Source organism: Monodelphis domestica, chromosome 2, assembly GCF_027887165.1.
Source record: "Monodelphis domestica isolate mMonDom1 chromosome 2, mMonDom1.pri, whole genome shotgun sequence".
Lineage (NCBI taxonomy): Eukaryota > Metazoa > Chordata > Mammalia > Didelphimorphia > Didelphidae > Monodelphis > Monodelphis domestica.
The window spans coordinates 210,837,635-210,862,730 of NC_077228.1; the positions used below are offsets into that span (position 1 = coordinate 210,837,635).

Sequence of the window (25,096 nt, forward strand, 5' to 3'; positions counted from 1 at the left end):
CAGAACTGATTTTCCAAATGCTACTGCTTCAGTTCTTTTAGTGTCAGGAACCTTTCCCTTGGGATCTGCTTCTTTCTTCATCTGTCTGAAGTGGACTTCCTCTCCCTCTCTGCTCTGACCTCCATCTGCCCTCCTCTTCTCTCTTGAGCTAGGGGTTCTGCCTGGAGCAACTCTTCTGTCTCTACCTCCGTTTTTATGAGCCACAAGGACACAGCAGCAATGGGGAGAAAGGGTCCACAGGAGCAAAGTGTAAAGATGCTTACACTCCCACCCCAGCCAGCGGCAGTGGTGGGGGAGGGAACAAGATTGAGAGACAGGAATATATGCTGGCATTCTTTTGAAGATTAATGACTAGGAGACAATCAGGAACAGCTGCCAGGATGGCTCATGTCTGAATCTCTAAGCAGAAACAGAAATGTACTTTTACCTCTATACAGAGTCATGATGGATTATACAGAGAGAAAAATGGCAAAGCAGCTAGGTGGGGGGTGAGGGGTCAAAAGAACCCCCTGAAGTTATTGAGCAGTCAGAAAATTGTCTCCCAAAGTATCTTCTCCCCCTTCCCATATCTTCTATTTGTCCAATCAAAATGAGAAATGTACCAAAAATGCACCAAAAAATCAAAACAATCCAAACCTCTTATCTCCTGAGTCTCTCTCTCTCTCTCTCTCTCTCTCTCTCTCTCTCTCTCTCTCTCTCTCTCTCTCTCTCTCTCTCTCTCTCTCTCCTTCCAGCATAAATGCAGACATATAGGAATCAGCTACCTGGATCAATATCCTGGGTTCAAATATGACTTCAACCACTTCTTCCCTTTGTGATCCTGGGCAAGTCACTTAACTCCCATTGCCTTATTGTGTGGGTTTCAAAGTATCGATTCCAAGGTGTGGGTTTCAAAAAAATCCAGACATACATACTTCACAGAATATATTATGCTTCCAACACACACACCTTTTATCATCCACTTCCCCTAATACATACACCTTTTAGCATTCACATTCCTAGACAGATTACACTCAGAAAAGGTATTTGTTAGCTGTCCTCATTCAGTTTCAGGCAAACATGTCACAGATGCTTCAGGCATTTCTTCTCACAGTTCATCTTAGCAAAACAGCTAAAGTCAGAGTGAGCTATGAGGACTGGAGGGAGAAGATGCTATCTGAAGTGAGTGACAACCATGTTAAATTGTAATCAGCACTACTCTGGACAGAAAAATGAGGTTTAATATTGCTCTCAAGCAGACAAATAAATACCCTTGGCCAAATAAATCCCAACCCTCACTTACTCAGTGGATAATACTCATGGTGTTGAAGACCCCAAAGATGCTTGGATGCTCTGGGATCTTATCTCCTCCAACTCTGTCTGATAACAACACTGATTCTTTGACCTCAGGGTTGGGTCTGAAATCCCCACAGAGCTCTGGGTAGCTCCCACCTTGTCTTATCAAATTGTTGACAGTTTCTGAGGAAAGGGAATCTGTTCTAAAGACTTGAGAATTTCAGCAGTTTCCTCATTTCCAACATCTGGGCTCATGAAAAGTAGTCCATATGAAGGGCAAAGAACAACAGAAAGTATGCATCCAGTGGTGTGCATCTTTAAGATTGACTACTTCTCCCACAAGCAGCAGACTCCTCAAGCAGAGGGAGAGCCAGGGCTTGAGCTGAAATGGAAAAATCAAAGTGTAAATGTTTCCAAACTTATGTATGACACTGCTGTATTTATTTATTCATTCATTCATTCATTCATTCATTCATTCATTCATTCATTCATTCATTTACTTATTTGTTTAATTAATTATTTTTAAGCCCTTCCGTCCATCTTAGAATCAATACTATGTATTGGTTCCAAGGCAGAAGAGCAGTATGGGTTAGGCAATGGGACTTAAGTGACTTGCCCAGAGTCACACAGTCAAGAAGTACCTGAGGTCACATTTGAACCCAGGATCTCCCATTTCTGGACCTGACTCTCAATCCACTGAACCACCTAGCTGCCTTTGACTGCTATATTTCTGAAACTATCCCTCAACCGTGACCCCCCTCCTCATTCTAACAAATACTGCTCCATATCCCATCAAAGCTGAGGCCCCTTGCCTCAAGGCATATAATCACAGTTGGAAGCATTATTTATGTGTTTAAAGCAAAGATTTCCAGCTGTCATGTTGAAAAGGCATTGGACTTTTCTGCATAGTTCTAGAGGTTTTGCTGTATAGTTATTTCAGTCCTGTCTGACTCTTTGTGACCCTGTTTGGGGTTTTCTTGGCAAAGACTCTGGAGTGTTTTGTTATTTTTTTTTTCTTCAACTCATTTAACATAGGAGGAAACTGAGGCCAACAGGGTTAAGTGACTTGCCCAGGGTTATACAGCTAATAAGTGTCTGAGGTTAGATTTGAACTCAGGAAGATGAGAATCCTGACTCTAAGCCCAGCAGTCTATCCACTGCAACATCTAGCTGCCCTAGCCTTAGAGGGAAGAACTAGAATTAACGGGAAAGAGTTACTGAAAAGAAGATTTAGGGTCCACATAAGGATAAATGTCCTAAGTATGAGAGCTATCTAAAAGGGACTCCAAAAGTGTAGGGAAGGGGCATTTAGGTGACTCAGTGGATTGAGAGTAGGGCCTGGAGTGGAAAGGATCTGGGTTCAAATTTACTTAATTAAATGATTTAATCCCAGTTGCCTAGCTGTTACCACTTTCTGCCTTCAAACTGATACTTGTATTAATTCTAAGAGATTCTTATATTGATTCTAAGACACAAACCAAGGGTTGTTTTGTTTTGTTTTGTTTTGTTTTTTAAAATGTGGGGAAGTAGTGAGTACTCCCAACCAGGGGTCTTTAAGTAAAGTCTAAATGATAATTAGTTGGGAATATTATGGAATGAATTCTTGTTCAATTCTGAATTGTACTACATGGATTCTGAGATGCTTTCCAATTCTGAGATTATAGAATTTCAAAATATTTTCAGATAAACAACTGTCATCTGAAACCAAATCCTTGCCCTTATTTACATATGCCTCTCTTGATAACAACTATTTATCTTTTTTTAAGATCAGAATGATTTTCCAATATGTATCTTTCACCAAGGAATACTCCCTAGTAACAAAGACTCATCAGAAAAAGCTTTGACATCACCTCAGACAGCATATGAGATATTCCCCACCTCTGTAGTTCCCCATCTCTTATTGAGAAGGGAGAGGACTACATTTCTTCCTCTTTTCCCTGGGTCCAAGATCAGCCATTGCAATCTGAATTTGACAGCATTTTAGTGTTGTTTTCATTTACTCATTCATTTTTTGTGTCTTCCACACAGTCTGCCGAAAACAGTCCTACACTCATAGTGTGTTGAACCAATGAATGGTTTGGTACTCCTTTGAATTCACATAACTTTGAACTTGATGCTTTGAATCACATTGGAACTTTCTGGCTGAAAGATTGAACCATTGAATGGAAAATGGGAAGCTGAGAAGAAACAGGAGGTGAAAAAGAATAGATTTTTGTGGCTTGCTGTGTTCATATAGTATAGATTTAGAACTGGAAGGCACCTTAGAGATCATCCAGGGCAGCTAGGTGGCACATTGATTAGAGTGCTGGGTCTGGAATCAGGAAGACTTCCTGAGTTCAAAACTGACACTATAGCTATGTGACTGGATAAGTCACTTAACCATGTTTACCTCACTTTCCTCCTCTGTACAATGAGCTAGAGAAGGAAATGGCATACCACTCCAGTATCTTTGCCAAGAAAATCCCAAATGGGGTCACAGAGAGTCAGAAACAACCAAAAAAAAATGACTTAACCACAAAGTCCAACTCCCTCATTTTACAGATGAGGAAACTGATTTGCCTATAGTCTTAGAGAGTAAGTGGCAGAGCCAGTACCAAAGCCTATGTCCTCTAACTACAAAGCCAGAAGTCTCCATAGCATTTTCTCTCTTGTATGTTTGATGGATATATTGAGGGCACATCCTTATACCAACCTATTCATCAGTCTGACTGCAAAGAGAGGTGGGTTATTCCCACAGATAAAAGCCGTAGCTACTCCTGAGCCCTTACTGACCACTCAAAGGACAAATTCTCACAGAGAAATGGGGTATATATGCCTAGGGACTGTAGGATAACCCACGTTTTGTGCCTGGCACATAGGAACTTTATCATTAAGGAAGGGAACAGTAGTGGGTCAGGCCTTAAGAACTCTCTCTGCTGACCTGGCATTATAATCACAGTGTTCTAGGACCTGGGTTTGAGTTGTGACTCTGCCAATTATTCCCTATGTGACCTTGGCAAATCTGGGTCTTGATTTCCAAATCCATAAAATGACAAACTAGAACTAGATGACTTCTAAGTTTCCTTATAGTTTTAAACTTATGATGCTATGACTGAACAGCCCTACTTTGGGAATATTGCCCTAATATCTGCATGTAAGGGGCATAGACAGAGAATGACCTTGCATCATAAAGTGAGGAGTGAATTAATAAAAAGGCACTTAAGGGCATTCTATGCACAAAAAGCACCTTTCTGCATGATGTTCACTTTGCATGGAGTAATTAATTGATATTCATCCATGGGCATAGGAACCTTTTGACCAGAAGAACTATTTCACCATGCTCTGAAGGACAAGAGTCAGAGCAGGGATAGAGTCGGGTCATCAAGTTTTCTGAAATATTCAGTCCTCAGTAGGACACGTGGCCCCAGCCTAAGGAAGAGTTAACATCTGATGGCCACACGAGGTGGTGTCCTACCCACAGGGGCTGCCCAGCCAATGGGACTAAGCATTGATGATGTCATACTCCTCCAGCTCCTTCTATTGGGGACATGACATCGAATCCTTCTGGAGAGTTCAGGCAAGAGAGAGATACGAGCTGCTAGCTAGCATATAGGGGGATGGGGAAGGATAGGGAGGCAAGGCTTTGGTCTCAGCTATCCTCCACAGTCACAGTGGGTTTTGGGCACAGGGGCTACTCCAGGAGGGACAAGGCAGGCATGATGAAAAACGCTTGGACAACCTCTCTCCAAAACGGGACGGGAGTGTAGGGAGGAGGGGGACTGGGGTAAAGGGGAATGGGAGAAAAATGAAAAGCTGTTAGAATCCAAATTTGAACAACCAACCAGCTAGGATGAATTTGGGTATATGTGAAACTAGAGGAAACATAAGCTGTCTCTTTTCCCACAGATATTCAAAGAAAACTTCCTTTACAGCCTTCTTCCTACTGAACACCTTACAAAGTCTTCCCATGTCCCCATTTGAATCTCACCTGCCAGAGATCCCTGGTCCCTTGTCTAAGCTGCTGGCAGCTGTCTCCTCTGTTCCATCCGCCTTCCTAGGGTCAGCAGAGGGAGTGGAGGGATGGCAAGGTCACAAGAGGTAATGGGAGCAAATTGGAGGGTGGTTTATTGAGTCTCCTTTTCTACCTCTACTTTCCTACAAACCCACCCCCACAGTATGGAATTGGACTGTGAGAACCATTGTCAGAGGCCCTTAAATTCTCCCAGAAGGGATTCTCATCACCCAGACTTATATATTTATTTTTATTTTTGTAATACTTTATTTTCCCAATTTTATGTAATAACAATTTTCAAAATACTCTTCTGAAATGATATGATCCAAACTGTCTCCCTCTCTCCCTTCCCTCCCCTCTCCCAGTGATAGTAAGTAATTTGATCTGGGTTATATATACATGTATTATTAGACTTATGTGTTTATAGGGATTTGAATGAGGACCACAGTTCCGTTCACACAGAGAGAGGGAAAAAGGTATCCCCCTAATAGTCTGTCTCCCTCCCAGCTAGCTCCCACCTTGGCTTCAACTTCCATCCCAGTCCCTCAAAGGTACCCATTGCTTACGGATGAACCTGATTGCAGAAGTGCCTCCGCCAGAGCATGATCAAGGTGCTGAGCACAAGGAAGGTGGTACACATGCCTCCACTGCCCCCATTCCCAGCCCAGAAGAAGGGTGGGAGAGTAAAGGTGGGAAGGGGCTCCACGGGGATAGAGCCAGGCCAAGCCGTGTTGTCTCCTGCTAGTCCAGTAATGCTCTGAACTGAGGCTCCCAGTACTGGATTAGTAGGATAAGGCTGATTAGTTATGTCAGCAAAATCGACCTTGGTGGGGCTGATTAATCTGAAGGAGGTATTTTTAGAAGGGAGGTGGAGGAAGGAATGGCAATCCTACTCTACAGAGGGGACAACAAATGTTAGGACCATTAGGTGGCCTCACACAGCTAAATTAAACCCAGGGGCCAGAGAGAGAAAGAGAGATAAGAGGAAGTGGAAAGGGGAGTGGGTGGGAAAGCAACACAATTAGTCTCATCCTGTTTCTTCAAGTCTCCTTAGTAGAAGATGCTTCCCAGTACTAAAGCAGGAGGCAAGGTAGAGAGGTTCATAGCTCAGGACACTGAGTGAATAATAACTGAAGCTCTGGGTATTAGGAAAGGAAAAGAACCCCAGGTATAAAATTTGGGGACTGGAAGGGACCTTGGAGCTCAGTTGGTCCAACCTTTTCCTTTTCACAGATGAAGCTGCTAAGGCTCAATGAGATTATGTCTTACCTAAAGCAGCACACCCAGGATATATGCCTAGATCCTCTTGGGTTTATTTCCATTAAATCAAGCTACCTTTGTAGAAGCCCACACTACACTTATTCTCTGACTCAGTTTCTCTGTTTTGTGTGCCTTTGGGGAGAAGAGAAGAACTAATTGGAACAGAAGACCTCTGTGAGACTGCATTTTCTAACAGTGAAGTGCTCAGAAATCTCATCTGGTGCTGTGAAGGGAGAGGAAAGTCAGTGAAATAAGCAGCAAGAGGAAAAATGGTAGCCCTGTCTTACTGACCTTTGTGTGCCTAGAACAGCAGCATATATTCAAAGGGCTTAATGTGCTGTAGAGAGACAAAGACTAAAGGTAGAGACAAACATACAACAAATGGCCAGCTTTTGTAGCTGTCTAAACCAAAAGGCTAGGATGGAAAGAGATTTTGAAGAAGACTAGAAGTGACCAACAAGAAGATGTGAGAACTGGATATTAGCCCCACCCCAGATATCAAATATTGCTGCTATTTCCAGGGAAATTATAGTTTGCTGTATTGTTGAATATATCGTGTTTTGGGATAGCTGATTCTTGGCCCTGTAAATAAATAAGTAAAGGCTTTATGATTTCTAAAGGGCTAAGTATTAAGGTTATGAGTGAATTTTTCTGTTACCATGCCTTTTCATTCTTCTGCTTTATTTCTCACTTTATTTCATTACCACTTAGAGACTTGAAGGTGATTTGAATGAGGGTTCTGGACTTGGTGTTTGGGCTGAGCCTCTGCCAAATGGAGGCTTGGAGATTAGAATGCTTTGGAGATTAAGAAAGAACCATTTAGCTCCAGTTCAGCAATATGGATAGATCTGAAATCTGTCTCCTGCAGTATCTCATCTGAATCCTCTCTTCTGTGTGATCCTTAGGGGGATTTAGGATTGGAAACCCAACTCAGATACAGAAGCTCTTCCATGAATCTCCCTGGGACTAGAAAATTAGCAGCAGATGAGAGGGATTTTGCAATTTACAAGACTCATCTTCCTGAGTTCAAATATGACCTCAGGCACTTACTTGCTGTGTGACTCTGTACAAATCATTTAACCCTGTTTGCTTTGGTTTCCTCTTCTGTAAAATGAGCTGAGAAAGAAGATGTCAAGTCAATCCAGAATCTTTGTCAAGAAAACTCCAAATGGGACCACAAGAGATACAAGTGGCTGAAAAAAACCCAACAGGGAGTGGGAGCGACCCAGGTAGCTGGAAATAGATTGATACCACAGAGCTAGACCTCCTTCCTTAAAGGATACTTCCTAGATGGAGGGATGGTGAGGAGGGGGGGACATTAGCTAACTTCCTCCTAATTCTTTTCCCTGTTCTATTCAGGTTTTGCTCATCTTTCTTTCCCAAAGGTTTCACTTCTCTGCCTCTAATTGTTAACTGAATTGGATTGAGGACAGAAACTCTCTTCTCTTCTCTTCTCTTCTCTTCTCTTCTCTTCTCTTCTCTTCTCTTCTCTTCTCTTCTCTTCTCTTCTCTTCTCTTCTCTTCTCTTCTCTTCTCTTCTCTTCTCTTCTCTTCTCTTCTCTTCTCTTCCTCTCTCTCTCTCTCTCTCTCTCTCTCTCTCTCTCTCTGTCTCTGTCTCTGTCTCTGTCTCTGTCTCTGTGTCTGTCTCTGTCTCTCTGTCTCTGTCTCTGTCTCTGTCTCTGTCTCTCTCTCTCTCTCTCTCTCTCACACACACACACACACACACACACACCCCTCTTCCAACTTCCACAGGACTTTCCTCTGCCCCTAGCTCTATCCCAGCAGCTGGGCCTAGAGACAGGGCCTCTTTCTGGGTGCTTTTCCACGTTTCTGCTTTTTTTCGGTCTCCCCTAACCCAGTCTCCTAAAGGAGCCCAGCAGGAATTTATCAGCATCGCTCTGTGTACGCGTTGGCTAAAGACTGCGGGGAGGTGGGAGATTAGGGCAAGAGAAAGGGAGCTGTATCCCCGCTGCTGGGAGCCGAGCCTTCTGTTCACCAGAGTTTGGCCCCAACCCCGTCAGCAACAACCGAGCTACCCACCCACCCAAAGGGCAGTGAAGAGACAGAGAAAAGCCCTGAGTCATAAAAGCTCAGATGGCTGAGGGGCGGGGGGCGAGGGTGGGGAGGGAGAGTTTTGGCGGCCCGAGGTATCTTCCTGCTGGGAAGAAATTGGGGAGGAAGGCGAGAGAGCCCGTCCAGCAGCTCAGACCCGGCGCGGTTGCTAGCGCGGGAGGGGCCTCCAATCCTCCAAACCCTGGGCGGAGGCAGGCGCCAGAAAATGCCAGTGGTGAATGTTGGACTTTGAGACTGTTCACCCGTGGTGCGAGGGACGCGCGCACGAACTCGCGAGGGCGTGCGCGCACACGCGTACACACACACACACACACACACACACACGCGAGCACACACACCGATTCCGCCACGCAGTGAAAGATACGCGCACAGACACACCGAGGCTCGCGCGCGCTTGCACACACACACACAGCCACTGACAAGGCACGCGGAGTGACACCCAGACACATCAACGCACACCTACACACAACACGCACACTCTGGGCCGCTGGGAGTGTCAGATCTCGCCCTCCCCAGTTCCAGTTCCAGCCCCTTCACTTCTCTGGTTGGTAGTGCTGGAAAAAAAAATTTTTTTCCCACCCGGGCAGACCACATCCCCGCCCCCGAGGTCCCCCCACCCACCCTACTTTCCCGCCCCCTGCTCCATATACATATACGCGCAAGGAGAGGGAGGGAGAGAGGGAGGGAGAGAGAGAGAGAGAGAGAGAAAGAGAGGAGAGAGAGAGGGAGAGGGAGAGAGAGAGAGAGAGAGAGAGAGAGAGAGAGAGAGAGAGAGAGAGAGAGAGAGAGAGAGAGAGAGAGAGAGAGAGAGAGAGAGAGAGAGAGAGAGAGAGAGAGAGAGGAGGAGAGAGAGAGAGAGAGAGAGAGAGAGAGAGAGAGAGAGAGAGAGAGAGAGAGAGAGAGAGAGAGAGAGAGAGAGAGAGAGAGAAAGAGAGGAGAGAGAGAGAGTGTGAGTGACACGGACACGGACACTGACACTGTCTCTGCTACAGCCACAGCCACAGCGCACGCACCTCGGTTCCCGGGTGGCCGGGGGAGTCTTCGCTCTTTGCAGCAGTGCCGCCGCTTTCCCTATCCCTACTGCTGATGGAGAAAGTGCCGGGTGAGATGGAGATAGAGCGGAGGGAGCGGAACGAGGAGCTGTCCGAGACCGAGAGGAAGGCGGTTCAGGATACGTGGGCCCGGCTATATGCCAACTGCGAGGACGTGGGGGTGGCCATCCTGGTGAGGTGAGTGTCATTCCGGGCCCCGATACCAGCCCGGCGGCTACCTTTACTCCAACCTAGAGTATCAAGAAAAACCTTTGATGGGCAGATCGCAGGGGTCAGCTTCTGGCTCCCATCATCCCAACGCAGTTAGAGGAAGGGGGTCGTGGCCTCCAGTGGGCTACTAGGTGGGGAGGACTAAGCCCGGGAGATGAACCACAGACTCTAGGGCATGGGGGTTTCCCTTGGGTTGGGGAGCAGCGAGGAAAGGGACAAGAATGCCGTGGGGAAGGGGCCAGCTCGGCATCCCACCTCTTTTTTCAGAACTCTCTCCACCCAGACCTTTGCAAGTGAACCTCCATGGCAAAACCGTGTTCCCCCCTCCCCCACCTTACCCTTTTCCTTCCCTCATTACCACACTCAGTATTCCAGCAATGATTTAATAAGTCCTAATTTTGCCCCACCTCAAATGGGGACAAAGGTTATGCTCTCTCCATTTAGAAATGGAAAAGCTGAGGATCATGGAGGGGAAAAAAAAAACAAGGAGTTTACATCTCCTACCTGGTCAAAAACCACTTGATTGAAGTGAACAAAGATTAGGAGAATAGTTCGCAGGGCATGTTCAATTCTGATTCAGGTCTAGTATCCCTGCCTAGTGACCCTGATTTCCTTCCAATACCCTAATACATACCCTGCTCCAAAGCCTTTTCTCTTCTAGTCTCTGAATCCGAGTTCTAACATTCTTATACCAAATGAGCAAAACCAACTGAAAAATATGACCTTTCTGGTGGCACACAAAATACAGCTACAGTTTCAGGCAGGTTTTTCAGAGTAGGGAAGGAGCCTCAGGAAGAAATTCCCTGTCATCCTTCTCCTTTCTGTCCACCTCCTCCAGAAAGAGAGAGCAAAAGAAAGAGAGAGAAAGGGGGTGGGTGGGAAGGAAGGAAGGAAGGAAGGAAGGAAGGAAGGAAGGAAGGAAGGAAGGAAGGAAGGAAGGAAGGAAGGAACTCACCCTCCAAAAGGACACACAACCCCACCCTTTGGGCTGGGGTCTATTATCTGGTTACACAACCCACACACTTACCCAAGTGATACTCCCAAACATTCACAGATATAGTATTGCTCTTACATACCTAGGGTCCCCTAGATCCACACATGGGGTGACAGACACCACCACATGCTCAGATTTCAATCCTTTCACCAACACATACAAGCTGTTCCCTGGTATAGACTCAGCTACTAAGCAAAGTGCCCTGGAACCAACTTAGATTTCTGGGTAAGAGGGAAAAAGAACTCTCCTGATAAAATTAGAGGAGGCCACCAGAGGAAGGAAAAACTGTGGAGGGAGCTTTAAGCCCAACCCAGAAACCACAGAGGAACAAATTCAGGCACAGTGGACCTACAGACTTTCACAGAAGCAGATATTCATGGACATAGACCTACACAAAGAACCTTTAATCCATATCTATATGCCCTAGATCGTATACCCAAAACTTTGTTCTTATCACATGTTCACATACTTGCCCACAATTTGGCAACGTATGGCTGAAGCTAATGGGAGAACAAGAGTTTGGAATATCAGTCATCACCTTAAGGAGGAGACTGAATCACCTCAGAAAGGGGAGAGAGAGAGCAGTGAAGGGGGAAAAAGAATGAAACCTAGTCTTGATAGTAGAACCATATCCAGGCATTCCAAGACTCAAAAATCAAACCAACAAACAAATCCAGTTCTTTCCTCTCTTCTCTTTAGCTTCCATTCCTTGTAAAGTTCTTAATCCCCGTTCTGGAGTTGAAAGTAACAGTTCCATAGATAATGAAGACAATAATTAGGCATCTGAGTAGTACAGTGGCTAGAATCTGGAGTCAGGAATACCTGAGTTCAAATCTGGTCCCAGACATTTACTAGTCATGTGACCTTGGGCAAGACACTTGACTTCTGTTAACCTCAGTTTTCTCAACTGTAAGATAGGAATAATGATAATACCCATCTCTTAGAGCTGGTATAAGGATCAAATAGGATACCAAAATTTTTTTTTGCATTCTTAGCCCATACTTCTTTATTGCTAAAAAAACAAAACCCACCAAAAAAACCCCCAAAGTTTGAGATACCATTATTTATAAAAATTCTTAGCACAATGATTGACACTTACAAGGTGCTTAGTAAATATATTTTCTTCCTTCCTTTCAACAAAAGTATGTGTTAGATAACTAGATGTTGTGAGACATCTAATTCTAATGGCTTTTGTTCAATTGGATGGGTCTCCAGAACTGGTCTGAACACATGAGACAGTGACCTGCATTGATGTTCAAAGCCCTAGAGTGGGAGTCCTTGGTTTATTGGGGTGTCAGCCACATCCTTGATATGGGGCTCTATAGAGGAGAGAGATCTTTTTGCTTCAAGGAATGTGGGAGAACAGAGGGTAAAGGTAAGACATAGCTAATAGTTAATACCTACCAAGTGGCATTTTACATATATTATCTTATTGGAACTCATAAGCTGCTTTGTTCAGTGGTTATTATTATCACTATTTTAAAGATGAGGAAACTTGGACCAAGAGAGAAGTGATGTACCTTGGGTTCCATGGCTACTAAACTTCTGAGGCAAGATTTGAAGGCAGGGCATCCTGACTCCAAGTCTACCATGCCATCTAGCTGGAAACAAACGTTAGCTATTCCACAGGACAAAACCCAGTAAAGTTCAAAATTATAGAAAGCTATGCTAAAGGGAGCCAAGCAGTCCCAGATCCAGGGAGAAATTGGATGAGCTACAAATTTCTTTGACCTAGTCTTCTGTTTCATGACATCATTTCCCCTGTTTCCCAACCAGCTATCCTATTCCTTGGCTTCACAATCTGGAATCCCTTTGTCTGAGTTGAATATGTCAAAAGTTGAATCACCTGGGACTACTAGCTAGAGATAAAATCTATCTGATATTTCTTATAAACCTGTCTAAGGTTAACCGCCAAGCACTTCTATCTTTCTACTTCAGGCACACCCCTAAAAGATTGGGGTCAGAAATATAACTCCTTAGAACTCATGAAAGTTACTGCTCCTCAAATAGAGAAAATTCAGACAAAAGTCCCTTCTCTCCACATTCACTACCCTCTGATGTTTTCCTAGCCAGTGCCTTTTTTTCTTTTTAAAAACCCTTACCTTCCATCTTAGAATCAATACTGTGCATTAGTCCCAAAGCAGAAGAGTGGTAAAAGCTAGGCAATGGGGGTTAAATAACTTGCCTAGAGTCACATGACTAAGAAGTATCTGAGGCCACATTTGAACCCAGGACCTCTTCTCTCTAGATCTGGCTCAGAATCCACCGAGCCATCCAGCTGCTCCTTCAGCCAGTGTCTCTTGAATGGGAGAGGAGCATTAACTCTTCCCTCAACCCTCAGCTTTCATTATAATCGGTTATGGTGTGAGGTACAATAGGAGAGAACATGAGTTTTCCATTTCTACAATTAAGGGGGTTATAGATAAGAGCTGTACATTGAGATTATCTTTCCCCCAAGTCAGGGTTCTACACACTCTACAGGCAAAACAGTAAGGGAACACCCAGTGCTATTCAGAGGCTCCCCTCTGGGTTGTAACTCTGACACCTTCCCCCTCACATTCAGAGAAACCTATTTTGGGCTCTCTTGGGAGGCCCAGCTGTCTCAGGGAGATGACAGCTCTGGTGGACCTATTTGTGCTAGCTTCTTCTGTTCACAAGGATGAGGGGACATTAGTTGGTGGAGGGACACCTGGAGGGGCACTGAGAACTAGGACAGAGGTGTGTTTGGCCAGGATAGTCTCCCTGAAGGACAAGTCCCTGAGACATTTAGCCAAGGCTCTGGTAATTATAATCTAGTAATAATAATAATCATTGTGATATATGATCATTGTTATTATTTTAAAAAAACAACAACTGGGATCCTATCTAGTCCAAATGAAGATTCTGCTGATGTATTCAAGGCATTTTCATAGCGATCTTATTTGTCCTCACTACATACCTTTGAGATAAGAACTATTCTCCATTTTTTGTAGTTCAGTAGTTTTTCAGTCATGTCTGATTCTTTGTGGCATCCTTTGGGATTTTTGGGGGAAAGATACTAAAGTGGTTTTACTTTTTCTCCAACTCATTGTACAGATGAGGAAACTGAGGCAAATGGTTTATATTAGTTATTCAGTGTTATTTAGCTAGTAAGCTTCTGAGACTAAATTTGAACTCAGATCTTCCTGACTCTAGTCCTAGTGCTCTATCAACTGCACCCCCTAACAATGTAAAAAAAAGAAAAAAAGTGCTTTGAGGGGCAGCTTGGTGGCTCAGAGGATTGAGAGCCAGGTCTAGAGATGGGAGGTTCTGGATTCAAATGTGATCTCAGATACTTCTTATTTGTATGACTTAACTCCACTTAACCTCATTTAACTCCACTTACCTAGCCCTTACCACTCTTCTGCCTTGGAACCAATTCTTCTCGTTGATTCCAAGAAGGAAGGTAAGGGTTTTAAAGGGTGGAGAAAAGCAATTCGAAAAGAAAATTTTGAATCGATTTGTCCAGAGTTAGCAGCAAATCCTGTCCCTGCTAAAACCATGCTCACTCCCAAAACAAAACAAAGCCCGACTCTACCCTTCAGACCAATTCTTTTGGCCTATTTTATGCTTTCCTTGGTCCTAACTCATATATGGCACTCTTTCTCTGCTATTTTGTATTATATTGCTTACTACTAAGAATGTATCTTTTCCCTCCAATTAGATGGTAAATTCTTTGAGAAGAGGCTCAGTATTTATTAGCTATGTTAATTATTAGTTACATTCATTCAATTTATTACTAGAAATTACTTTTTATATATTAAGTATTCATTTTCTGTTTACACGTTGCTTCTTTTTCCTGTGTCCCTTCTCCCCTAACACACAAAACAGGAGATCCCAGATGCAGAATCATCTTTACGAGGCAAGAAGAGAAAGCTTTGCATCCATTACCAGTTTTATTTCCTACTAAAGATGAGAGAAGTTAAGAGATATTATCATTTAACTAAAGGCTAAATTAACAAAATTTGTCTTTGTATACTAGCTAGAATTTCTAGAGACTTAATTCAATAATCACTTTAATCCCTTGCCTTGGTATGGATTGCAACAACTCATTTGTGCCTTCTCCTTCTATTCATGCCATCACCTAATTTTCTTTTTTTTAATTTAAATTTATTCATTTATTGGTCCCATTAAGATACTTAGGTTACCCCCTCCTTCTCCTCCTCTCATTAGAGAAGACATAATTTGACAAAAAGATGTATGCATATATAAAACTATCTTGCCTATTTCTATTTATCAGTTCTTTCTCTAGAGGTGGACATATACAAGTCATTCATCAGACGATATTTCTGTTGCTCTTGGTTCTGCTTGTTTTACTCTTCATTACTTCATAGGTCTTTCTACATTGTTTTTTTTAATTAACTTGTTTGTCATTTCTTATGGAGCAGTAATATTCCATCACAATCATATACCACAACTTGTTCAGCCATTCCCCAATTGATGGGTAACCCCTCAGTTTCCAGTTCTTTGCCACTACAAAGAAAGTTGCCTTTTATCTGCTCACCAGAGGAAATAAGTCTAATAATGATACAGCTGCCAAAAGATATTCTTTATAACCTTCATCACATAATTTTAAACAGTATTCATTAAGGACTCATATTAGAAATTCAGTAAGTATTTAAGCACCTACTATGTGCCAGGCCCTGTACTAATACCCTGCAGGCATGAAAAGACAAAAAAAATGGTTTAGGCCCTCAAAAAATTTCTATTAAAGGGAGAAAGTAGGAAGGATGTAACATGTAAACAAAAAAATTAAACACCAAAGATATAAAGAGTTGAAATTACTGGAATGTGTATCATTGGTTTGTATGTTGTTGTTGTTGTTTTTTAAACCCTCACCTTCCATCTTGGAATCAATACTATTTATTGGTTCCAAGGCAGAAGAGTGGTAAGGGCTGGGCAATGGGGGTTAAGTGACTTGCCCAGGGTCACACTGCTAGGAAATATCTAAGGCCAAATTTGAACCCAAGACCTTTCAATCCACTGAGCCACTTAGCTGCCCCCTGGAATGTGTATCATTGTAAAAAATATTTGCAATTATCTGATCAGTGGGGCTTTCGCTGCTAGATACTAAGGGTACCAAGAAATAAAAGACACTGATCTTGCTGTCAAAGAATTTACAGTGTAATTAAGGAGCATGGACACATTCATGATAAGAAACAATACAAGGTAGCAAATGGTAACTATCCAATAAGTGGGACAGATGATTCTTATGGGTAGATGCATTTGGTGAAGGCTTCATGGAAGAGGGCATTGAAGGGCAAAACAAGGAGAGAAAAGTAGCAAAGGCATTTTGGGCAAAGAAATTCAAAGAGGCAGGCATGTGATGTATCCAATTAGAGGAATAATAAGTAGACCCATTTGTTTTGAGTGGAAGACTTGGGAAAGAGGGTAATGGGAAAAAAGGATGTAGGAGGGGGGCTGGAGACCAGAGTCCCAGGTTTCAAGCCCTCCCGCCTTAGAACTCATACTTAGTATTGATTCTAAGACAGAAGGCAAGAGTTTATTTTTTCAAGAGTAGGTCATAGGATAAGTAGATGCAAGACTGTAGAAGACTTTGCGTATCCAGCTAATATATTTGTACAATATTCCATAGGCAGCAGTAAAGAGCCATTCAAGCTGTTATGGGTTTTTTTGAGCTGGGTATGGTGCATGGAAGGGAGTATTCCTGGAAAATTAAAAGTTATAGGATGTATTGGAGAGGACAGAGACTGGGCTCAGGAAGATGCCTGCCCATTAGGGAATTTCCAATTTGTGATAATATAATAATATATTGAAGATAATGAAGATAATAGCTATTGTGGGCTTAAAATGGGCTATGAAGAATGAATCAGAAGAAAAGGAAGGGCATTGTGAGTAGGGACTGTAGAAAACCAAGCTGAAGCAAAGCAGAAAGGCCAGGATGAATATAATAATAGTTAAAGTTAAGCATATATGTCTGGGGAATAATCAGCCAATATTTATTCTGTGCTTATGGCCTACAGAACACTTTGCTAGGTTCTAGGTTAGATTAAGAAGTTCAGGTAAGAATTAAGGTCCTTGCCCATCATGGAGTTCACAATTTAGTTGCAAGAAGAGATTAACTAGGAAAAATTGCAGAGGACCGTGATGAAGGGTTCTTCTCTTGAAGAATTCAAATCATTTTCCTCTGTGAGATAGTGAGAAGCAGGCCACCAATCAATCAATATTTATTTACTATCTACCAGGTACTGTGCAAGATGCAAAACTGAAAGGAACACTTTTTGCATCCCATAGGTAGGAACTATTAGAGGAATGCCCTTGGAGGTAGCTAGGTGGCTCAGTAGATTTGAGAGCTAAGCCCAATCTGGCCTCAGACACTTCCTAGCTATGTGACCCTGGGCGAGTCACTTAACCCCTGTTGCCTAGCCCTTAGCACTCTTCTGTTTTGTAGTCAATACTTAGCATTGATTCAAAGACAGAAGCGGGGGGGGCAACTGGGTGGCTCAGTGGATTGAGATCCAGGCCCAGAGAGGGGAGGTCTTGAGTTAAAATCTGGCCTCAGACACTTCCTAGCTATGTGATCCTGGGCAAGTCACTTGACCCCCATTGCCTAGCTCTTACCTCTCTTCTGCCTTAGAACCAATATAGAAAGAAGGTAAGGGTTAAAAAAAAAGAAAAAGAAGAGTAATGCCCTTTACCCTCCTCTCCTTCCCTCTTTAAGGGGACAGTTTAGGCTACTGAATGTGGTGGAAATTCTAGCTTTGGGGAAAAATGGCATGACTCTTAAGCTAAGCCTACTACTCTCTCTCTTTCTCACTCCTACTGACTACTGTGCCCTTTCTCCTCTCTCCAGGTTCTTTGTGAACTTTCCTTCGGCCAAACAGTATTTTAGTCAATTCCAGCACTTGGAAGAGCCATTGGAGATGGAGCGAAGCCCCCAATTGCGCAAGCATGCCTGTCGAGTCATGGGTGCCCTCAACACTGTGGTGGAAAATCTGCATGACCCTGACAAGGTGTCCTCTGTGTTGGCACTGGTGGGCAAAGCCCATGCTTTAAAGCACAAGGTGGAGCCCGTCTATTTCAAGGTATGTCCCAATCTTCAGATAGGCACCGGGAAGCTATTGCTACCCAAGGCAGTCCTAGAGTCAGTGTGCCCAGGATCCTGCAAACCAGGGCTGCCTAGAGCCTCTCTAAACCCACAGGAGGAATCTCAGGGTGGTGGGAGAGGGTAGTTATCATTACCCTGGACTTCCACCCTTCTCCTGTCCATAGCGAAGCCACTCGTTGGGTGGCCGAGATTCTGTATCTCCTGACCCTTGGGTGGAAGGCAGGAGGGCCAGTTCTTCTGGACATTAAGAGAGAGGAAGAAAGCCAGTTCTGGGCCAAGTAAAGTCCCTTGGAGAAACAAAGTGTACCGAGATTGAAGGCCAGGACTCTTCATCCCATTCCCATGGGTGGCAGCCTCACAGTCTTCCCAGAACCATGGGATCCTAGCCTATTCGAGTTAGGAAAGACCTTGGAGACCCATCTAATCCCTCATTTTTTAGATGGGAAAACTGAGATTCAAAGAGGTTCACGAATACATGGTGAGACTCAAATACAGGTCTTCTGGATCCAAGACTATCATTTCCTGTATGCCACTCCGCTTCTCCCACTGCTTTGAGTTTTCCTGAGCATTGTGTCCGATGGCGTCTTCACCCTGGGGCTGGAAAGGCATCCTTTTGGCTCAGGGGCTTAGAGCTGTATTCAGTGTGGGACAGAAGAGTGGGCTAGGTACTCTGGGGAATGAGGGGAGACAGTTGTTCACTCCCACCCTTCCTTCCTCAATCCCCAGATCCTCTCTGGAGTCATTCTGGAGGTGGTCGCTGAGGAGTGTGCTAATGACTTCCCATCTGAGACGCAGAGAGCCTGGTCCAAGTTGCGTAGCATCATCTACAGCCAAGTGACTGCCGCCTACAAGGAAGTGGGCTGGGTGCAGCAGCTCCCCACCACCAACATGTGAGCAGGCGGGCGAGAGTGTGGGCAGAGTGACCACCCCCCCCCACCCCCCACATTCTTGTCTTCTACTGGCTGGAGGTCTCTTCGGGTTCCAAGTTTCCCCCAGCTCTGACAAAGGCATGGGCAAAGTTAAGAAAATAGTTTCAAGGCAATAGGATTGGGAATTTGGTTGGTTTCCTAGGAGGAAAGGAAGACCTGGGATGGTGTTTTTCCCCATTTTTGTCATTCTAATTCATTAGCCCTGTTTCCCAGGCTCTCCCCCTTACACTGGGGCTCCAGTGAGGCGTGTGCGCCCCTCAGAGAGATCCCCAGACTAGAGACCTCTTTCCCTAAGGAGCAGAGAACCTCACCGAGGCTGTGGACAGCCAAAGGCTAGGGATGCCATTTGGATCCCAGCAGGAAGGGAGCCAGTTCAGACCACGCCAGCAGAGGCGGTGTCCTCCCCAGAATCACATGGGGATGTTTTTTAATTTAGTACTCCTAACTTCTGCTTTGACATGGGCTGAAGCCAGTAAAATCATGTGAAGACCACACAGGCACACAGACCCGCACAAGCACATGTATGTATTTCCCAGTTTACACAGAAATGCATCCACATCCACAATTTGTCACCACATCCACCAGGCAGCCCCTCTCTGCAGAGGTTAAAGTCCCCATGGTTAGAGGAGGCCGCTGGTCTACTGTGAGGGTGTCTCCTTTCCAGAGTTGGCCATCGTGACCCTAGGGGACAGTGTGGAGACTGGGGGGGGGGGAGCAAGAGAGGCCCTGGTGAGAAAGGCTGACCCTGGGAGCTGAGGGGAGGGGAGAAAGAATGAACAGGAGAAAGTGGAGGCAGGGAGAGAGCTAGCCAGGGGTCAGCCAACAACTCAAGATACACATTTTGGGGAAACATTCCCAGGCGTTTCCCATGGAAAACACAGTTTCTCCTCCCCCTGCTTTCCACCGTTGTGGGGAGCCTGCTAGACTCCTGCTCCATAAGTTTCCTCCCTGACTCGGCTTCCAGGGAGGTCCCTGGGGTCCAAATTCAGAGTCCAAGCCTTCTGACCCCCATCTCCCAGCCTTCCTGTCTCTGACTGAATGAGAGACTGCAGTGAATTTTTTTCTCTTCCCTCCCCCTCTTCTTTCTGACACCATTCCTGGAGTGGAATCTGCTGGAACCTGGACTCAGTCATAGCAGAGCAGATTGCAGATTGCAGATGTGCACATCTGGCCCTTGTCCTTCAGCCTCCTGGGGAAAATGGGAAAGCAAGAAGGATATTTTTACCTGGTTTGGGGAAAAATAGGGACTGCCCTGAGGCAAGAATAGTTGCTGCAGCAGGAGGAAGAGGAAGGGATTGAAGACCCCCCCTCCAAAAGGTCATTTGGAGCAGATTGGGGCTTGCTCTCCAGTTGACTCTATCCTCATGCAGGATCTCCAGGCAGCAGAGTTTGTTTACAGCGAGGATATGAGACTTCCTGCTTCCAAAGAAAAGGCTTTTACAGGAGCCTGGAGAGAGCTTTTGGACACCACAGCCAGAGCTGGCTAAACAGTCTGTTGTGCAGTACCAGTGAATCAGAAACATATGGAGGACATTTTCCTAACACCCTGTGTCCTCTCCTCCCTTCACCCCAGTCATCCCAAGGGGCTCCTGTTTTGCCAAACTCCAAACAATCTGAGAAATATTTTGGAGAGCAAAAATCCTCCTTCCCCCAACTCCACTTCTGAACAGGAGAGAGAAAGGAAGTAGGTGAGAATTGTCCAGAGAGCCTCTCTCCCACAGCTGCTCACCATCCTAACCTCCCCAAGGCTCCCCTCTCCCAGCTCAAACTTGAATGCATCAGTTTTATGGACAAAAAGATTTTGGGAAGCTAGAAGCCGTATACTCTGTTCTTCCTCCTCAGTCTCCTAAACTAGTTGATCAGGGCTGTAAGGGTCAAAGAATAACCTAACCTGTCAAACTGCCCAACTTCTGGAAGACTGGATGTTTGTGTCGACAGGTCAGAACCCCAGACTCCCTCAGAGGCCCAAGTTCAGAGGCCTGATGTTCTTAAAATGTTGGGATGGGGCTTAGGAACCAGCAAATCAACAGATAATTGGAGAGAATACAGAGCAATTCTTCCCACTTTCTGTCAAAAAACAAGCAGTATTAGGTGAGACACCAATCTTTCTTGAGTGGTCTGTATTTATGGTAACCAATCAATCAACCATAAACATTTTTTAGGCACCTACTGTGTACCACTCACAGTGCCAAGCTCTGGAGACACAAAAAGCCCTCAAAGAGCTTACAGTCTAAAGAAGGAAACAACATGCAAACAATATATATGAAACAAACTATATGCAGGATGGATAGGAAATAATTAACAGAGGGAAGGCGATAGAATTAAGTGGGGTTGGGGAAAGTCTCTTGTAGGAGGTAGAATTGTAGTTGGGATTTTAAAGGTAGCCAGGGAGGTCAATAGTCACAGAAGAGGAGGAAGAGCATGCCAGGCATGAAGGACAGCCAGAGAGAATGCCTGGAGCCAAGAGATGGAATGCCTCATTCCTGGAACAGTCAATCCATATGTTAGGTGTTTAAATATGTGGGTGAGAAATGCCAAGTACATACTAAGATTATGTGGGCATGGGACCTATAAGTGTACTGATGTGTATATGCTTCTGTACATTAAGAAAGAATATATGTATACATATGTATGTATACATTTATGTGTAGAAGTAGAACTTGATAAAGGGACGATGGGAGGGGCAGCTGGGTGGCTCAGTGGATTGAGAGTCAGGCCTAGAGATGGGAGGTCCTGGGTTCAAATCTGGCCTCAGACACTTCCCAGCTGTGTGACCCTGGGCAAGTCACTTGACCCCCATTGCCTAGCCCTTACCACTCTTCTGCCTTGGAACCAATACACAGTATTGATTCCAAGGTAGAAGGTAAGGGTTAAAAATAAATAAATAAAGGGTCTAACTTTGCCATCTCTCTCTCTTATCTTATCCACAGTCCACAGGCCACGCTGCCTTCTTCTCGGTCCTAGTGTCCCACTCCCTCCTTTCCCACTCCCTGGCAGCACCTTGAGCAGAAGGCCAAGCTCCAAAGACCAACTTGTTCCTTCGTACCTGGGTGCTGAGGAAGCTGGAAGAATCAAAATCATCTCCAGAGAGTAAGGCTACCACTCTGGCTACCCTAGAGCTGCTGGGAGGTGGCCCTGGCACTCTGGATGCTGAGTCCAGCCCGGGGCCTACTGGTGAGGGCTACTGAGGGGTGTAGGGGACCTCCCTACAGAGCTGGGCCCACTATTTGTAGCTTTTCTATCCACTGTTAGAGAGACCAGGCTGAGGGGCTGGCGGACAGGCGGGGCAGGGTTTGTTACTCTCTCCAAGAATAAACCAGCCACTGTTTCTATCTGCCTGACCAGCATGCAGGTCTCAACGTAACATATCTATAGTATCATACACGCACATCTACTGCATATCAAAATATATTATATATACAGTATATATATATACATTATATATATTTATATATAACCTGTACCTGCAGCTGCAGGCCCTTGGGCCCAGGGGCACATACTAAAAGCCCCTGTTTGTTTTTTCTGTCCATCTATGTCCTGAGGGGAGAGGTTCATGACCAGGCTCAGGGGAAGGAGACAGCTAGAAATAAGGGTTCCATAGATGAGGGGGACCTGCGTTAGCACGGAAGAGCCTATAGGGTCCATTACCCTTGAGAATGTGAGATGAACTCAAGCCCATTTCAGAGATGGAAAAAGTGAGGTAAGAAGCAGCCCCATCTTCATGCTGAAGGGGAAGCAGACAGCCTGCCCTGAACTTGATCTCCATCTCCTTTCTTTGCACCTTCATGCAGAAACAAAACTCTCCAAAAAAAGGGCTTGGCAACTCATTGACTTTCCTTTCAAGTCAAGTTGGGTCAATGATTTTGCTTATGATCAGCCTTGAGAGGCTCAGGACGGTGATGAGGCCACCCTATCCAAAATAGGGGGCCACCTGGGTGAGTCCTGGGAATTTAGTTACCCAAGTATTGGAAGGCAGGAAGATGGCATTGGGGGAAAGACCCAGAATTTCTATCCCAGCCTATCTCCCATTTCCAACAGAACCAAACCACAGTGAAAGTGTGTTTGAAGGTAACCTCAAGTGGGCTAGCCATCACAAGTTCCAGCAACCAAAATATCCTATTCCTATATGAGAGGAGAATATGGGGACAGCTGAAATGGATGGATTTCTTTCCATATATATTCTTAGAACTTTCCTTTAGATCTGAAGTTCAGCCAAGGAGAAGAGAAGCCTGAGTGAACCTCTCGCCCTCTCCCCAGAAACCCCTTGTGATGAGGTGATCCAATATCCCTTCCCAGTCTAAGGTTTTATGACTGTCTGTCTTCCTAGGCTAGCCTTGCCTTGGGCTCCAACCTCCCTGTGTCTCCCCCTAGTAATTCGTATCCCCCAAGGAAACCTTGCTACTGTGGCTGCTATACCTGTGTCCCAGCCTCCTGTGACCACTCCTGTAACTGCCTGTCCTTTTGTAGGTTTCTGATGTTTGTAACCAGACCCAACTGTATCATTAAACAGAGATGTTCTTGCTGACCCGGTGGTCCTTTTTTCGTCATCGTCTACTGGGCTCTGACTCTTTCTCTATCAGCTCACTCCCCACTTCAATCACAGAATATTGCGTCATTCTCATACCAGACAGTCTTGGGTCACTTTCTCCAATCCCAAGGCAAAAGTCATAAATTTCACATCACACTCATACACAAGCACACTGCCAGTGTCACACCCTTAAGCATACACTCATCCTAGAACAAAAGTTTTTAACTTTTTCATGTGTGTACATTGGACCTCTTTAGCCGTTTGGCAAAGACAGTCTTTTGATTCACTCTCAGATTAAGTTTTGAAATAATTGAATAAGTTTCAATGAGAAGTTAGTGAACATTAACGTGTAATTTTTTCCCTTTAAATACACAAATTCCACAAATTCTGTCCAAGGAGCACCAAAAGGGTCTATGGTCTCTAGGTGAAGAACCTTGTTCTAAGAGTAAAGACTGACAAAATTAGAGCTATTTGCACTGAAAAAGAATATATGCTTTTGAAGTTGTGATGTATCCCTGTAGAATTCAACTAGCATTAATTAAGTGCTTTCTATGTGCAAAGCACTGTACTAAATGATGAAGTGTCAAAGACAAAAAATACAAGGGGTGGCTGAATGGCTCAATGGATAGAGAGCCAGGTTGAGGCTGGATGTCCTGGGTTCAAATTTGATCTCAGATACGTCCTAGCTGTGTGACACTGGGCAAGACACTTAACCCCAGTTGCCTGGCCCTTACTGCTCTTTTGCCTTAAAACCAATATTTTATATCAATTTTAAGAAGGAGAAAAAAGCCTGGGGGTCAAGGAAGATGTCATTGGAGGTGGTACCAGAATTGAGCTTTCAAGGAAGATATAAGCATGAAGTATGACTTGTGCCAATGCAAGGAAGTTAGAGATGGAAAGTGGGCTTCAGGGAACAGTTGGTGGCAGTCCAGTTGGTCTGGAATGATTGGAGTCTAAAGGAGAATGATAATTCATAGAGGTCACCTCTGAACCTAGGAGCTGGCATCCATCACCTGATGTGGTAGGAATGATTTAGCCACATTTCACAGGTGAAAGAAGGGCAGGATACCATCCAACCATGACACCTATTAAACACTTACTTCCCATGATAAGGGAAATAAAATGCTCAATTCCTTCCCTCCAGAAGCTTAACAGTTCTTAGGGGAAAGGAGGGAAGAGATTCCTATTTGCCTTTGGTTTCCTAACTGTGGGAGAAATTTGGTAATTGGTATCCTAAACCCTAGTACAATGTGTGTTAGCAAGAGGAGAGAATAGAAAAATGAAATTAATTCCTCTCAGTATCAAATCAGTCCTGAATCACTTGACCCCACCATGCCCTCTGCCTTCCCTTCTCCAACCTCCCCCCAAAAACACCCTCATGAATCACAACTGCACGTCCAAAATGAAAAAACCAAAGAGCCAGTTTACAAAGTTATGTGGGAATCTTTTCCATTTTCAATTAATGCAGGCATATCGGGATACTCACATGGGTTTGGGGCTAATTTCCCTGCAGGCAAAAGGAAGAATTCTGAACTATTCTTTGGGTGTAGTAGAAGTTGTTCTAGAGCCGGTGTTCTTAACCTGAAATCCACAGGTCCCAATGGGGGCCATGGATAATTTCACAGGATGTGTGAACTTGGATAGAGAAAAAACTATGCCTTTATCTTCACTACCTTCTAATGGAAACATCAATTTTA

At 44.5% G+C, this 25,096-nt stretch overlaps 1 protein-coding gene and 1 long non-coding RNA gene across 3 annotated transcripts; one reads left to right on the forward strand and one right to left on the reverse strand.

Annotated features, from left to right (window-relative positions):
• Nucleotides 1-911: 911 nt before the first annotated feature.
• Nucleotides 912-11,081, reverse strand: LOC130457247 (uncharacterized). 2 transcript variants are annotated; one of them, XR_008916406.1, is made up of 3 exons: nucleotides 10,938-11,081; nucleotides 9,613-9,881; nucleotides 912-1,657 (listed from the first exon to the last, which is right to left on the reverse strand). It is a non-coding gene; the product is annotated as an uncharacterized LOC130457247 (long non-coding RNA). The 2 variants fall into 2 exon arrangements; XR_008916407.1 differs by lacking the exon at nucleotides 10,938-11,081 and adding an exon at nucleotides 10,366-10,711.
• Nucleotides 9,686-23,396, forward strand: CYGB (cytoglobin). The gene is made up of 4 exons (XM_001377071.3): nucleotides 9,686-9,828; nucleotides 17,688-17,919; nucleotides 18,669-18,832; nucleotides 21,802-23,396. The coding sequence occupies exons 1-4, from the start codon at nucleotides 9,686-9,688 to the stop codon at nucleotides 21,833-21,835; spliced, it is 573 nt and encodes a 190-aa protein (XP_001377108.2). The 3' UTR covers nucleotides 21,836-23,396.
• The last annotated feature ends 1,700 nt before the right edge of the window (nucleotides 23,397-25,096 follow it).